At 35.4% G+C, this 17,248-nt stretch overlaps 1 protein-coding gene across 1 annotated transcript; it reads left to right on the top strand.

The window, feature by feature from the left end:
- Positions 1-6,340: 6,340 nt before the first annotated feature.
- Positions 6,341-12,664, top strand: LOC127415699 (jun dimerization protein 2-like). The gene is made up of 4 exons (XM_051654520.1): positions 6,341-6,442; positions 9,247-9,446; positions 10,037-10,141; positions 11,600-12,664. The coding sequence occupies exons 1-4, from the start codon at positions 6,370-6,372 to the stop codon at positions 11,786-11,788; spliced, it is 567 nt and encodes a 188-aa protein (XP_051510480.1). The 5' UTR covers positions 6,341-6,369; the 3' UTR covers positions 11,789-12,664.
- The last annotated feature ends 4,584 nt before the right edge of the window (positions 12,665-17,248 follow it).

Below are 17,248 nucleotides of genomic sequence, written 5' to 3'. Positions count from 1 at the left end.
CCAAATATGGATATGAAAACGACCTGTTGTTCGGTCTCTATGGAAACAGCAGAGTCGCGTTTCACCCATGAAGGTTTTCCGGAAATGAGAGAGAGAGAGAGAAGAGAGAGAGAGAGAGAGAGAGAGAGAGAGAGGCTCTCGGTAGTTTACGGGAACCGTTTTGTATTGTTAAAGTTATTAAATAATACAACATTCAATATCTTGATTTGGTTGTCCAATGTACATTAGAAGCGTTTAATGCTGCTGTTATATTGGACAGTTTGTTACGATGAGGTCAAATGGAATAAACTGGCCACTGTTCCATTGTAAAGAGTTTGCAAGAATTTAAATGTAAGATAAAGAAAATCATTGTGTGTGGCTAAACATTCTTGCGCACAATGTTCAAGCACTGCATGTTTTAAACTCACTCTTTTAAAATACAAGAAATATTGGTTTAATTAAATGAAGTATAAAAATACATTTGTTTTTGTTTATTTTTTACGTCCTACAGTATACAGCTGGTGCAAAAATCTGAGCCTATAGTGAAAATGCTTCTATTTTGTATTCTTTTATAATTTAATGGGCCTACATTTACATTAGGCTGTACAATATATTATCAGCATAATAATCTGTGTGAAAAGTTGAATTGAAAATTTTGCATGAATTTCAGAATTTCTAAGTAGGCTATTTGTGATTACTTACATTTGATTAGTGACTTAGACTCTTAAATATTTCCTCTTCTTTTTACATTTGCAGAGGTTTATTTTTTTTATTTAAAAAAAAAAAACAAATTTTTTTTACAATCCGAAAACATTCTATATCTAGGTTTAAATGAAAACATCCCATATTTTCAATGTGGTCTCAGAAATTTGGACCCACTAAATGTCACAGGATAGATTTTCTTTATTATTCTGAGATACAATCATAGATGATTGATATTCCATACTGTAACACACCTCAGTGTTCACCTGTATCATTGCTCAGAATATCATCAAACACTCAGATGTCACTGTAATATGAGCAGAATGGAACTCTCCTGCTGTTACAGAAGAAATGTGCTTTTCATCACTTACTGCTCAGATCACTCTGGAAAGGTGATCCTCTGCTGGTGGCAATATATGCGTTGAGTAACAGAGTGTTCTTGGTGCACACACAATATAATGTCACTTTGTTAAAGGGTGTTCACCCAAAATTAAAAATTGTCTCATCGTTTATTCACCCTCATGCCATCCCAGATGTGTATGACATTCTTTAATTTGCAGAACACAAATGAAGATTTTTAGAAGTTCTGTAGGTCCATTCAATGCAAGTGAATGGTGGCCAGATCTTTGAAGCTCCAAAAAGCACATAAATGCAGCATAAAAGTAATCCATACGACTCCAGTGGTTAAATCTAAATCTTCAGAAACGATATGATAGGTGTGGGTGAGAAACAGATAAATATTTAATTCATTTTTACTCTAAATCTCCACCTTTGACCAGCCCCAACCAGTAGGTGGCGATATGCACGAAGAATGTGAATCACCAAAATCCAAAATAAGACAAATGTGGAAGTGAAAGTGGAGATTTATGTTAAAAAAAAAAAAGGACTTAAATATTTATCTGTTTCTCACCCACACCTATCATATCGCTTCTGAAGACATGGATTTAACCACTGGAGTCTTGTGATTTCCTTTTACACTGCCTTTATGTGCTTTTTGGAGCTTCAAAGTTCTGGCCACCATTCTCTTGCATTGAATAGAGCAACAGTGCTGGAATATTATTCTAAAAATCTTAATTTGTGCTCTGCAGAAGAAAGAAAGTCAAACACATCTTGGATGGCATGAGATTGAGGAAATGATGAGGTCATTTTAATTTTTGGGTGAACTATTCCTTTAAGAAAGTGTATGCTGAGAAAATAAATGTTAGTGTGCCTGATAGAGACAGACAGACCGTCAGACAGAAAGACGATGGTATATGGTCAGTTTTATTAAAGTTTAACTCTGGATTAGTCAACATGTGCCATGGCACATGATTCATCTGAATTTAAACTGGCTGAAATCAAACATGTTCTGCAGGATTTCCTCTTTTTTCTGCATGACGAATTCAGGGTGCAGTTTTTAATATAGCAGCATTTAGGCTACTGACGTTTACAGCCACGTGTCTGGAATGTTTTCAACAACACTGGAACCGTAATAATTGAACACCGAACTATTATCAGTTACTTATATGAAAACGATAAAATTGATCAAATATCTGATATATCAACGTGAGAGACATTCGCGTTTAATCTCCCTAGCTGGCCAGCAATGTGTTCGGTAAAAAGCAATAGAATACAAAGACAGCCTAAGTATAGTGGACAGATATAATGCAGTGCTTTAATATAAATGTGGAAAAATTGATTAATAACGTAAATTAAGGGTTTAATATAAAACATAAATAGGGGGACACAGGTAAACTCTTGCCAAATATCGCGATGTATTCTGTATCTGTACGAGAGTTGAGTCTCGCTTCTTGAATGCGAGCAATAATCGTACATTATCGTACGATTTAACTTGGTTAATCGTATACATTAATACGATTTTGACGTGAGACTGCATTGATTTTTTTCTTGCAATTTTTCAAATGTAAGTAATGTTTACAATATAGATAAAAAAAATCCATAAGTTCACTTTTATTGAAAAGACATTGAAAAAAGGGGTTTTTCCCTAAGGAAGGTTGATTCATTATGGACAAAGAGCATTGCTGAAAATGTATGGTTTTTTTTTTTTTTTTTAAGAATGCAAAAAAGTGTTATAAACCAACCATTCTCTCCAATAGAAAATTGTTAATAAAGTAAATGTTACAAATATACACTGGCGGACAAAATTTTGGAATAATGTACAGATTTTGCTCTTATGGAAAGAAATTGGTACTTTTATTCACCAAAGTGGCATTCAACTGATAACAATGTATAGTCAGGACATTAATAACATGAAAAATTACTATTACAATTTGAAAAAAAAAATTTCAGTACTTCATAAACTACTTCAAAGAGTTCTCATCAAAAAATCCTCCATGTGCAGCAATGACAGCTTTGCAGATTCTTGGCATTCTAGCTGTCAGTTTGTCCAGATACTCAGGTGACATTTCACCCCACACTTCCTGTAGCACTTGTCACAGATGTGGCTGTCTTATCGTACACTTCTCACACACCTTACAGTCTAGCTGATCCCACAAAAGCTCAATGGGGTTAAGATCCATAACACCAATTATCTGTTGTCCAATGTCTGTGTTTCTTTGCCCACTCTAACCTTTTCTTTTTGTTTTTCTGTTTCAAAAGTGGCTTTTTCTTTGCAATTCTTCCCATAAGGCCTGCACCCCTGAGTCTTCTCTTTACTGTTGGACATGAAACTGGTGTTGAGCGGGTAGAATTCAATGAAGTCAGCTGAGGACATGTGAGGCGTCTATTTCTCAAACTAGAGACTCTGATGTACTTATCCTCTTGTTTAGTTGTACATCTGGTCTTCCACATCTCTTTCTGTCCTTGTTAGAGCCAGTTGTCCTTTGTCTTTGAAGACTGTAGTGTACACCTTAGTATGAAATCTTCAGTTTTTTTTTTTTTTTGGCAATTTCAAGCATTGTATAGCCTTCATTCCTCAAAACAATGATGGACTGATGAGTTTCTAGAGAAAGCTGTTTCTTTTGTTTTCTTTTTTTTTTGTTGTTGTTGTTGTTGCCATTTTTCACCTAATATTGACCTTAAGAGATGCCAGTCTATTGCATACTGTGGCTACTCAAAAACAAACACAAAGACAATGTTAAGCTTAATTTAACGAACCAAATAGCTTTCAACTGTGTTTGATATAATGGCAAGTGATTTTCTAGAACCATATTAGCAATTTAGCATGATTACTCAAGGATAAGGTGTTGGAGTGATGGCTGCTGGAAATGGGGTCTGTCTAGATTTAATCACTTTTTTCAAATAGTAATGGTGCTTTTTTTAATTTTTTTTTTTTTATTACATCAGTAATGTTCTGACTACTTTGTGAACAGTTGAATGCCACTTTGGTGAATTAAAGTCCCAATTTCCTTCCAAACATCAAAATCTGTAAATTATTCCAAACTTTTGGCCACCAGTGTAAATGTGGCTGCTTGATAACACAGAGCAGGGCTGCAGTATTAGCATCATTTTCCAAAAAAATGCCTAAATAGTGTATGAATGTGCATCATTTAGAATGGACCACTTGTGCATTTCCAAATGACTGTCTATCCAATTATAACATGTTTCCAGGATCAAAAAAGGTCAGATTGGAACAATGTCTGGCTGCTGTTTTCTCAGTTTAATTTGGTCAGAAAAAACTGTTCATCATTCTCGTTCATTATTAATTTTATCACAAAATGCAGAAGTGCTTTACTCAGCATTGCTCATCAGGTACTGGATATGAACGTACAGCCACTGATGGAGAAAGAAGAGAAGTTCTCGAAACATTTCTCTTCAGGTTTTATGCCGTTTTTGACCCTTTTTCCCATATAGTGATTTGGAAAATTTAAAATTTGTGCTTTTGTTAAAGGCATAGAACCTGTTACACAATTAGCTTATAGTGAATTTGACTTCAGACTAAAAATTCCAGGCTTCATAAATCATGATGACTCCACTGATGATACAATAATGCTGTCGGACAATAAATGTGGAAGAGGAAGCATGTCTGTGTGTAATAGGTGAAGCACAGAGGTGATTCTGTCTGCAGTCTGTCTGTATTGTCAGTGCTTCAGTGTAGTGCACACAAAAATATACAGGAATCTGTTAGATTGTTTAATCATATGTATAAGTCATGCACACATAGATTCTGAGAGACACACATATGCTCATTCTATGGACATTTTATTAGGTGAATTTTCCTCTCATGTGCCTGAGGTGTGATATGCTCTGATATGTCTGATAGAAAAAATGTGAAATGTATGTAAGCGTAAAACATGTTAGAGACTTTTAATATTACGAATGTAATACAGAAAGTGGAACCCGACGTGGTCTTCTACTGTTGTAGCCCATTCGCTTCAAGGTTCGACATGTTGTGCATTCTGAGATGCGATTCTGCTCACTACAATTGTACAGAGTGGATATCTGAGTTACTGTAGCCTTTCTGTCAGCTCAGTCCAGTCAGGCCATTCTCTGTTGACCTCTGTCATCAACAAGGCGTTTCCGTCCGCAGCTGTCCGTTTTCTGCATATCACGGCGCCGTTTTGCGGCCCTCTTCAGCTAGTCGCGGCACGTTCGGCATAATGCGGCAGCCCGTGTCAGCCCCGGTTGAGTCCTGGTTCTCCCTATGTCCAGTCCGCCCCTGGTCCGCAGAACTGCCACTCACTGGATGTTTTTTGTTTTTGGCACCATTCTGAGTAAATTCTAGAGACTATTGTGTGTGAAAATCCCAGAAGATCAGCAGTTACAGAAATACTCAAACCAGCCCGTCTGGCACCAACAATCATGCCAAGGTCCAAATCACTGAGATCACATTTTTTCCCCATTCTGATGGTTGATGTGAACATTTACTGAAGCTCCTGACCCGTATCTGCATGATTTTATGCACTGCACTGCTACCACACGATTGGCTGAATAGATAATCGCATGAATAAGTTGGTGTACAGGTATTCCTAATAAAGTGCTCAGTGAGTAAATATTAGCATATTTTTAAGATTTACGCGTTTCAGTTTTATAACAAAATATTTAGTTGCATTTAGTTCCTAAATATTTTATTTGATTAAAGGTTACTAAATTAAATTACATTTAAATGCGTACATTTTAAAATTAGTTTTTACATAATTAAAAAATGTACAAAATTATTTAGTGAAACGTTTTGCTTTAAAAATGTTTTGCTTGTGCTATATTTAAACCAAATGGCACTTGGTTTGATGTTTTGTTATCTTAAGCAATGACTAAATACAGACATTTTAAGTTTCCAAATACTTTTTGGGAACTTTGTAGTCTAGACAGCAACATGAGTATTAAGATATTTGCTGAATATTTACATAAGTGATCATTGGTAACGCGATATTACCATCGATCGTACTAAATAATGTAATTTGTGTGTAATTTGATAACAGGCGTGCACGAGCTTTAAGATTAAGCTATTATTTGTGGAACGGTGGAATTTATCTCAAGTTCAGTCCATACTTAAACTCGAATTTTCCTGAAGCCTCATCATAATTAGATTCAGATATGAGTTCATCGTCGTCATTTGTGTATGTTTTGATGGGATATCCCGCTCGCGGCTACACAAACAACAGGGAGTTCCGCGCGTTGCTGTGTTGTGTGTTTTTGGTTGCTAGGAGGCGGGGCCGAAAGCTCCCTTTCTCTTACTTTTATAACGTGTGCTGACGTCAGGACGCGGAGAGTTCCGCATTCCAGCGCGCTCATCTATACTTAAACCCGCTGATGCAACGCGAATCATTCCACAAACGGGCTGAACGGTCGAACAATCACGAACTCGTTGCAAAAAAACAAACAAGTAAGTGTTTTATTTTACTGCTATTTTATGGGTTATTTAGTGACAGAAGAAGAGCTTTGATAGAGTTAGTTAGCAGCAATCACAGCAGAAAAATATTGTTTTATAAGACAATATCATACGCGGTTTAAAGATCGAGCAGGACGAACGATTCTTCATGTTTTTAAGCATCTGTAGCTGTTAAACATATTAAACATTGGGCTTAATGGCAGGGAAAGTTTCATCCGGTCTGCAGTTGTTTGCTCAGTTACATAAGAGTGCTGAGACTCGATAGAACAAAAGACATTCACCAATGACGGCCTCAGATGACTTGGTCAATTGCAGAATTGCAGGTGCATCCTTAATATTTGACTGAAACAGATGTGTTGTTTATTAGGCTATTGTATGAAACAATGTAGCTTTCAACTTTATGGTGAAAATGGCTTGATTACAACTGAATAGTTGATTAGAGTATCATATACACTAAAAAAATGGAATGCAGCTCTATTGAATCAGTGTTGGGTAAGTTACTCTAAAAAAGTAATTAATTACTAACTACTAATTACATCTTCTACAGTGTAATTATATTACTGTACTAATTACTCTATCTGAAACTAATTACTTTCTAAAACCCCTATCAACCTCGACCAGATGAAAAATGCAAGGATAGACATGAAACTGTTCTTTTAATTCTTTCAAATCAATCATATAAAATCAAATAAATTATTCATGAACTGGCCAAAGAATTTAAGGGGCCGGCGTTAAATTAGAAAACATATATTTGAAATATATGTTACTTTTTATCAAAGTGTTTCTGAAACAGGACAAGGGGTTTCCATTTCCCAGCATGCTTTGTATGAGACTGGATTGGGAGAGTACATTTTGAAATTAAGTGTTATTTTAATGTATTTCTGCACAAAATGAAAGTAGGAGAGGAGACTTGTTAGTGTTTTATGTCAGGTTATGTTGCGATTTAGAGAAGTTCTGTGATGGTGGAAATTTTTTGGAGGTTACCATTGTGGAGAAGAGTGAAGCTAATGGTTAGGTTGAGGATGGGTGCTTCACAACTTTGTTGAACAACTTGTATGTTTTTCTTGGTCATGAAGCAAAGACTGAAAGATCATCAGCATACAGACTGATTGAGGAACAATAGACTCTTAACAAGCACCATCATGGTCATACTGAACAGAAAGATAACTATAATATGTTAATGTGTGTTGTGGCTAGCTAGCAGCAAGTTGTTAAATCGAGTGAAGTAAATTGGACAGATCTAATTTAAGTGAGACTAACTTAATTCCTTTGGGTTTATACAATACAAAACTTTTAAGTAGAGCCTACATTTTCATTTCGTATTAAGGAAATGCATTTTCATTATGTGGAACTGATGCCCATAATTGAATTATGTAAAAGCAATGACTTTCTTTTTTTTTTCTTTTTTTTTCCCCAGTGTAGTTGACATGAAATGTTTCAACCAGTCAGTGTGATATGGTACATATAAACTTCATATTATCCAACAACGTCTTATACATCCTGTTTCTTATTATTATACATGCAGGTTTTATGGCTTTATACGAACTGAGAGAAATGCAATATTTGTACTTTAAAAATATAGGCTATTTGTTACACTGAAGGATTATTTAAGTGAACTGGAATAAACATAAATGTAAATAATAATACAAAATAATCCCCTTTAAAATGCACTTTCCCCTTGCACATATAATTGACCTAAAAGAAAAGTATTTAAAACAAGTTAAAAGTTCCACGTGCATGTTATTTGTCAACTGCCCATGTGCAGTTTTGACATTTCATTTCTCTGTTATATTTAAAATATGATTTTGAAATTAACAAAGACACTGTAAAATCCAGTAGCCTAAAATTATGAAATATCTTGTGCAATTGCTGTGATCGGTTTTCTTTGTCCAGTTAATACAGTTTTTTTAGGATGTGAAATAGCACACATTGCCTGGTTAAGTAAAGGTCAAATTAAAAATGGGAACACTTTACAATACAATACAGTTTCATTTGTTAACATGAACTTCCAATGAGCAACACTTTTACAGCATTTATTAATCTTTAATGTTAATTTCAACATACTGTATACTAATACATTTTTAAATTAAAATATGTATACGTAAACATTAGTTAATGCATTATGAACTAACATAATTTAACAATGAACAATTTTATTTTTACAAGATTAATAAATGCTGTAAAAATATAAACCTAATGCATTAACTAATGTTAACAAATACAACCTTATTGTAAAGTGTTACCTTAAAAATAAATGTATTTTTAAATCTCTTCAAATGAGTAAAATATACACAGTATGTACTTGAGTTGCACAGAAGTCAGTGTTAAGATATGTGCAGTTGACAGCTAGGATCATTTTTATATATTCATCTGTGCTGCAGATCAGCTTATTTTAGCCTTAGTTTGTCAGGCCAGAAACATTAGCATAACTTCTGTTACATAATCCTGTAATGGCCCTTTCAGGCAATTTAAGGGCTGTTTTGAGCATCGGTTTCAATATGCGTAGGTGTTGTTTTACACTTGGGAATCTTGAAATTTCCCTATAACTCTCTGAGAAGCAGATTTACAGAGTATGTGTTCCTCCTGTGGAAACTTCATTATTATCTGTGGCTTTCCACTGTGCTTGATGAAGACTCATATCAGCATTAATCCCAAGTAAAAACTTGTTCTCAGACTTTGAGCAAAGGCAGCTCACTAGGTCTTGGAACAGAGCCATAGTTGCACTTGTATCTGTAACACACTCTTTAAAACTCTCTGTATGACAAAGATTAATAATGACATCCTCTCTTTCTCATCAGCAATGATGCCTGGTCAAATCCCTGATCCCATGGTTACGGCCGGTTCTCTGCCCAGTGTCGGCCCATTGGCTGGCATTCCCGCCACCACTCTCACAGACCAGCTGAAACTAGCCGAACTCTACAGAATAGGCGCTGTTCTGTCTCCTCTCAGCATCCTAAACAGACACGCCAAGAGACCACTGAGTGTCATCAAGGGTGAGGTGAGAAATTAACATGACATTTACTAACGAAGAACTAAGAAACACTGATACAAGAGACAACCTAAAAGTAAATGTTCTTTGTGCTTGTATCTAATAATGTCTGTAATTAGAACTGGTATTATAACAACCATATTTAATTGTTTCAAATTCAATGTTACAACATTATACAGTATGTGCAACAGTTTGAGAAACATCGTTTGAAAGATTTTTTTTTTACCTAGCCAAGAGTGACACCTGGTGGACAGAAGTAAAATAGGCTGTGTGTCTTTAAGAAAAGTGTCTTTCACATATCAGTTTAGCTTTCTTTATCTTGCTTTTAAAAAATAAAATAAAATGCATACACACATATGTATATAAATTAATTAAAATCTATTGCTATTATAATAATTAAAATTATTCAAATGTATAATATATTTTGAGTTGCCTTGCACGTGTGAACTCCGTATATACTGCATCAATATTTAATTTAATGCACCACGAATCTTTGACAAACTATTTTGAACCACGGAAGCAAATTTGTGTGTAATATCACTGAGCGTAAATTAATAAGCTGATTTTTAAAGTATCACATCTGAACCTCTGACCTGCAGATAGATGACGATGACGAACGCAAAAAAAGAAGGCGAGAAAAAAATAAAGTTGCAGCCGCTCGCTGTCGGAACAGAAAGAAGGAAAGAACAGACTATCTCCAGAAGGTGAGTTACAAAAATAAATAAAAAAACCACTTCTAATGAATTACCATCAGATCAGTGTTTGTATAAAAGGAGGAAAGACAGGAAAAATGGGTAACACTTTATTTTACATTGTCCATGTTACACGTGTTACAAGTTTCTATAAATGACGTATAAGTACAATCAGCTCTACATTATAATTACACATTACAAATAATTAATTACTCAGAAATTACTAACATGTAATTTTACTATCCACAAAAAAGGCCATTTATTTTATTGCTTATATTTTCATAGGCAAAGAGATTTTGCAAATAACCGTTAAATTATTTATTCAAATTGTGTTTTTTTTTTTTTGTCTTGTTTTTTTATCAATTTGAAATGTGGACATTGTCCTGTGGTGTGATTGTCCTCATCATGAACTGTGAAATAAAGTATCAATTTTAATTATATTGTGGCATTATCCAAATGAGGTATATTTTCAAAAATGACTGGTCATGAATTTACATATTGCCCTAAAATTATTTTACAATGTACTTTCAAAAAATTCTTTGTCTCACTGCAGGAACAAGTGAAATCAAACTGATTAAAAGTGGTGAATAACTGAAATGGTGACCAGTTTCAGCATTTCCTTTGATACACCCGTATCCATTTAAAGGAATGTTCCGGGTTCAATACAAGTTAAGCTCAGTCAACAGCATTTGTGGCATAATGTTGATTACCCAAAAAATAATTTCAACTCACCCCTCCTTTTCTTTAAAAAGGCAAAAATCTGGGTTACAGTGAGGCACTTACAATAGAAGTGAATGGGGGCCAAATTTTAAATGTAAAAATACTCACTTTTTCAAAAGTATAGACATAAAACATAAACAATATGTGTGTTTACATGATTTTAGTGTGATAAAATCACTAACTAACATTTCTGTGTAAAGTTATAGCCAATTTTACAACTTTGTTACCATGATGATGTAATGTCAACAAACCCTAAAATGATTAAAAATGACAATTTAAAAATTTTCCAGCTCAAATAATACACTAGTTTTAACAGAAGAATTAATTTAAGTGCTTTTATGAAATTATAAGCTTCACATTTCTGCCTTTTAACTCTCCAAAAATTGGCCCCATTCACTTCCACTGTAAGTGCCTCAGTGTAACCTCGATTTTTGCTTATTTGAAAGAAAAGGAGGTTACGAGTCTAAATAAATATTTGTGGTAATCAACATTATGCCGCATGCTGTCGATTGACCTTAACTTGTATTGAACCCGGAATGTTCCTTTAACCTAAAATCCTGATGTACATTTGTCAGTTACCCAAATACACAGTTACATAAACAATACCGTCAAATAAAGTGTTACCGGAAAATCTTATCAGTAGAATCATGGTTGTTTTTCAACAATTTTGTAAAAAAAAAAAAAAAAAGTGTCCATTGAGGCAGGATTGAGGTGTTTTATTGACTGAATGCTTTCTTGTTGGTTTTCTAGGAGTCAGAGCGGCTGGAGACGTTGAACTCAGAGCTGAAATCTCAGATTGAGGAGCTGAAATCAGAGAGACAGCAACTCATTGTGATGCTCAACCTCCATCGGCCCACCTGCATCGTCCGCACAGACAGCGTGAAAACCCCCGAGGGTGACGAACACATCATGGATCAACTCGCAGAGCAGTCCGACTGAAACAACAAACCAGATAGAGCTGGCAAAGAGAGGAAGACAAGCAAACATATCAAAAACTGAACTGCATTGAGTTGCCTGCATTATGCGCCATGACGCCAGTATGCAGCAGATGAGGAAGAAGAAACTGAAGTTGGAACGTGTTCTTTAAACCACAGCAGGATTCACTTTTATTGTCAGACAAAAAGTGATAACAAAACTCTATAAAATGTCTGTGATCGGAAATGTTACGTAAAAATAACTCTTTCTGTTGCAAATCATGGAATTGTTCCATGAGTCATCAGTCATGGCTACGATCACACAGTCAGTGTTTGGGATTGGCAAAAGTGACATACCGTCTGTATGAACGAATAACCAAATTCAAGCCCTTTTCTTGTGTTTGTCAATCCCAAACATAGCCCTTGAGTAGTCTGCTGTGTGGACACTAAACAAACTTTCCCTGAGATTAACCAAAAGAGTTATGGACCTCTGCAACCACTGTCATAAACCTGCCTGACAGCAGGTGTGGCTGTACTGCTGAGAAACAAGTGTAGCATCTTTCAGTTGTTTGTTAGATTGCAAATAAGATTTTGCTTTGATTTAATTACATCAAGGCAAATTCTCACAGCAGCCACCAGATGTCGCTGTTGGATCATATCCATTGTTCACTGACGCTGGCGTCTCAATTGACCTATTGTTCACAGTTGTTTGCATTAATACATTCAATGTATACTGCACTCTGTGTTTAAGATATGTAATCTTTTATACTGTGATATCATATTATGTGCTGAGTTATATGTATTTGTGTATTCAGGATGCCTGTGGAACAGGCACTTTTGTTACTAAGTAATGTTTCTTTGTTACATGGGGCATCAAAATAAAGCCTATTTTTTAAATATATCATGACTCTTTTACACTAATGGCTTATAATATTTCAGTTTAATAATAACTGAATTATTTTCTTTCTGTCTGTCATATGATACAGTGGCCCCAAAGAGTATTTGGACACTTAAGCCACACTTATTGCACGCATTGGCAAACAAATAATACTAGACCTCTTCTAGAGAACTTACTTTAATGTTTTGAGCCATAATTGGTCTCGGTGTGATAGTGGATGCATGAAGTCTGTTCCCATCAAGTTCACACAGATGTCCCAGCAGAGTAACCACAGGTGTAGTTCAATCTGTCAATATGGACATGTTGCCTTAAAGTTGGATAACAACAAATGTCGAAATTAGCTTTATTTTGAATGGTATGTATTGTTTAAAAAAAAGACTTCATTCTGTCTTTTCCTACTTGACTTTCATACATTAGTAAGAGCTGGTTAGGCGTTTAAATACCTTTTTGGGGCAACAGTATATTGTTTCTGACTTACAATCAAAACTGCTGAAAGTTCACAGTGAAGCAGAGCTGAGTGGGTTGCTTGTTGTTTATTCATTCTTTGTCTTAAGTTCTCTTTGTCACATCAGAATTGGGCTGATCAGCTTTCCTGAGTCTCTCTAACACTCTGAAAGCTGCTTTGATCAAATGTCTGACCTTCTGCTCAGCAGTTCCAGCCATTTAAAAATACGTCTTTTTGGCAGAACATGTTTCTCACGTGGGCGGTTGTCAAAATCTGCTCCTCACCCTGTTTCTCCAAGCGCATGAGGGAAACAAAAATGCTGGTTGAGTGCCATTTAGTGCTACCTCAAGAACAGCTCAGAGCTCAGACTGAGATCCTTCACGAGACCACCACAGTGACCTAAAATCAAGAGTTCTTAGTCGAGATCAACAATTAATGTGGTCTAGTTTTATCCCTGAGAGTAGACTAATCAGTATTTAAATTATGCAGCATTTCTGTATTTATGTCAGCATCTCAGTATTGTGTATTTCACTTAGTATTTTCATTCATTCATACTTGAGTGTTTTATCATTTCAGTATGCCAGTGTTACAGTATTTTAGTAATCTTGCTTTCTCAGAGTCCTGAAAGTTTTTTTTTTTCTCTCTCTCTATATGGGAACCTCCAGCCTCGCAAAAGCTTCACTTCAAAATAATTAAGAGACTCCAAAGCAGATACAGACCATTTTTAACCATTATATTGTGTTTCAGTCATTTTGTCCCGGATTTTTTTAAAATCTTTTTTTTTTTTTTTAATTTTATTTTTTTACTTAATCCAATTGGAATGCATTTCCTTGACTTTGTTCACATATGGTACATGAAAAAAATAAAAAAATAAAATTGGACCATTTCCTATACATTTTAATAGTTTTATTTCACTTTGTTACACTTGTGTTCCTGGTCAGAAATGACCGGCCATTGGAAATGAATGGATTAGACTACAAAATACAGAAATATTATGTGTTCAGGAGCATCCCAACCCTTTAGATGAGCACATTTGTGGATGTGTGTTTCCACGCACAAAGTCCTCAGACATGTGCACATACTCCACGCACACACACACACACACACACACACACACACACACACACACACACAAAATGTGTGTTGAGCAACCTTTTGTGCATCGTTTTTCCATGTACACTCTTTGAGGAATATTTCAAGATCTACTTATCATATTATGTCGTGTTTGGGCTCGTTTGAATTGGCATAGTCTGCTGTAAGTTACAGTACATCATTGTCTGTGTGATATGTATGTTTCAGGGAGTAATAAGGAAAAACATTACAAAAAGACACTTCTGCTTATTATATTTATGTGTGTCTGTGGGAATTTCATACACTAATACTCACTGTAGTTTGGCATCTGAGTGAAACAAATGTACTCATTGCATTCTACAAATTGAGACATTTCCAACGATATATAACACAAGGCTAGCTCATCTTTTTTATGGTTTTACCAACTCTGAGTATAATTGTTGTGATAACAAATTTGCAAATGATAAGAACGAAACAGCTCTTATTTGTCAGCTAATTAAAAGCATTATTTATGAATTAGTAGGATCAGCTATATGCATTGTAGAGTCCGGAGTCTAGTCTTTAAAAAGACATCTCTTAGTGGGTCTGTCATTTTGACAGGTGAACACAAGGAGTGGTAGCCAATAAGGAACACAGCACAAGGGTTAAAGTGAAATTTAAAGTGATTTAAAATGTTATTTAACACAATAGCACACACTAGATCAAAACACATTCAGCAGAATCGCCAACAACCCAGATAACTGAAATACACACTGAAAATCAATGTGGTAAGGACTTGGTGTGTTTGGGTGGATTGCTGTCTGTTCCAATGCTCCTCTTTTAATGAATGTGTAATTAGGTGTGATAATTCTGATAAGGCCTACCACAATTTTTACATGTTTCACTTTCAGAATCATACAATGTACTGAACAAAGGTTTTTTTTTTTTTTTTTCATGTTTTATTGTTTGAGAACATCCTCTCCAAACCTCCTGCTGAAGATAAAATCATTGCTGTGAAGAACACAGCACTTCTATTGGACTGATATTCTAAAGCAGAGGGTTTTCAACATGGTACTTCACCCAAGTCAGTCCACTCAGTGACCATCTTTGGAATTCTCCAGGGCAGCTGTTTTTTATGGATACAAGATACATAAAAGTACAGCTCCTATCTACATGAAAAGGGAAAGAAAGAAATCTCCTAAACGGTTGGTCAAGATTACGATCAAAGTACATATTTCAAATCAGCAGTAAAATCTGACAAAAATGGTATCATAAATTGTGCTTCTCTAGCTCAAATCACGCTAAAAAATTATATTTTTCAGGCCGGTCCAGCTAATGTGCATGCAAGTTCTCGAGTTGACTGACAGGCGATGTCTGTTTCTAAAATGTGATTGGCTCTTTTTTCTATAAGGCGGGACTTCCTTTTTACATCTGCCATATTGGGCGTTCCATTTTCTTCCATTCACTTTAATACAAGTGGTCCGTCTTAGGCGAAACAGTCTTTGATTCACCCTAGTGAGTCGAGTCTTTTGAATTCACTCACCAAAAAGATTTCTTCGGTCATTTCTGTGCCAGGTGGCAACAAATAAGCAGCTTTTATGTTGTGAGTGAATCACTGAACCATTGATTCAAATCAAAGATTCAAAGATTCAATGAATCAATGATACAACTGATTGGTTATTCACAACCAAAACAAATGAAATGTACGAGAATGATTTTATTCCCTTAAAAGATTCATTCAAAAACACCAATTTGTTCATGAACGAAATACTAGTGTTGTAATTCAATTAATTCTGGTTGAAAAACTGTGAAGCAGACAAACCAAACACCCGACGTTCAAAGATTAGCACGTAGACATGACTTTTGCCTTAAAGTCACACCAAAAGCTATCAATGACCAGCCAAACCACAGTGCGAAGCCACGTTTGTCATTCATATAAAACAACAAGTAGGCCTACCACTCAGGTTTATTGACAGTGGAGAATGATTTACGACTAGCTGTGTTGGGTATTGAACTACAGGTTGGCATGATGTTCTCAGAAACAGGTTCATCCATCATCACACATGTATATAGAGAGTGAAGGTCTACATATTTTCCCTGCTAGCACACGTACATCATCCAGATGTCTATTTGATGTGTGTGATTATATCTGGAAGACATATTTTCTTATGTTTTTTGCTCATCTGCAAAACGTCTATAAGACATTTTCTCTCAGATGTCAATAAGACATTCAGCAGATGTCTTTGAGACGTTTATGATTTAGAATGTTTGTAAATCTGATCATTTTAAGGTGTTTTGCAGATGTAAATTAGATGCTGATGCTTTCCAGATGAAAAAAAAATCACAACCCCCCAGTCAACAACTTTGGGGGCGTGTTGAAGCGTGTTTCGCCCAGGGCGCCATAAAAGCTAGAACCGCTACTGGGTTGAGGTGGGGGGCACGAGCTTATAATAAACAAACAAACGAAGGGGGGAGCATGTCCTGAAAGGTTGAAAGTCTCTGTTCTAAAGAACCTCTTCATATCACAGCCCTGTTAGACGAATATATGATGTGTGTGTTTACATCTGGAAGACATATTTTTTTAGGTTGTTTGCTCATCTGCAATACATCTATAAGACGTTCCTTGCATATGTCAAATTAACATTCAAAAGATGAGACGTTCATGATTTTGAATGTTTGTATATCAATCTTTTTAAGATGTTTAGCAGATGTTAATTAGAATACGATGCTTTCCAGATGAAACATTCTTAAAAAGACATCTTGGAGATGTACATGTGCTATCTGAGAAGCAGCTTCAAACTCAGGTGAACTTCTTCAAACATTCTGTGTTTAGTAGGTCATCTGTAAAGTTTCATATAAAAAAACAAAGCTTTTGCAATGGGACCTAAGTCAGGGAAGATGCCATATTTAGTTTGACATGAATGAAAACGAGACTGTAAAGGGTGGACGTACAGTCAGGTTGGTTTGAACTATTGAAATGTTGAACTACTGTCTTTCAAAAATGTTAATTTTTTTAGGAAATTAAAGGTGCTGCTGTTGGAGTTTTTTCTTTTTTTCTTTTTTTCTTTTTTTTAATAGTACACAGAAAATGC

Source organism: Myxocyprinus asiaticus, chromosome 25 (assembly GCF_019703515.2).
Source record: "Myxocyprinus asiaticus isolate MX2 ecotype Aquarium Trade chromosome 25, UBuf_Myxa_2, whole genome shotgun sequence".
NCBI lineage: Eukaryota > Metazoa > Chordata > Actinopteri > Cypriniformes > Catostomidae > Myxocyprinus > Myxocyprinus asiaticus.
This window is presented reverse-complemented; position numbering and strand designations above follow the sequence as displayed.

Coding starts and splice junctions, on each gene's coding strand:
- LOC127415699 (XM_051654520.1), top strand. CDS start 6,370: ATGCAACGCGAATCATTCCACAAACGGGCTGAACGGTCGAACAATCAC. Junction 6,443..9,246: donor CGTTGCAAAAAAACAAACAA/GTAAGTGTTTTA, acceptor CTTTCTCATCAG/CAATGATGCCTGGTCAAATC. Junction 10,142..11,599: donor GAACAGACTATCTCCAGAAG/GTGAGTTACAAA, acceptor TTGGTTTTCTAG/GAGTCAGAGCGGCTGGAGAC.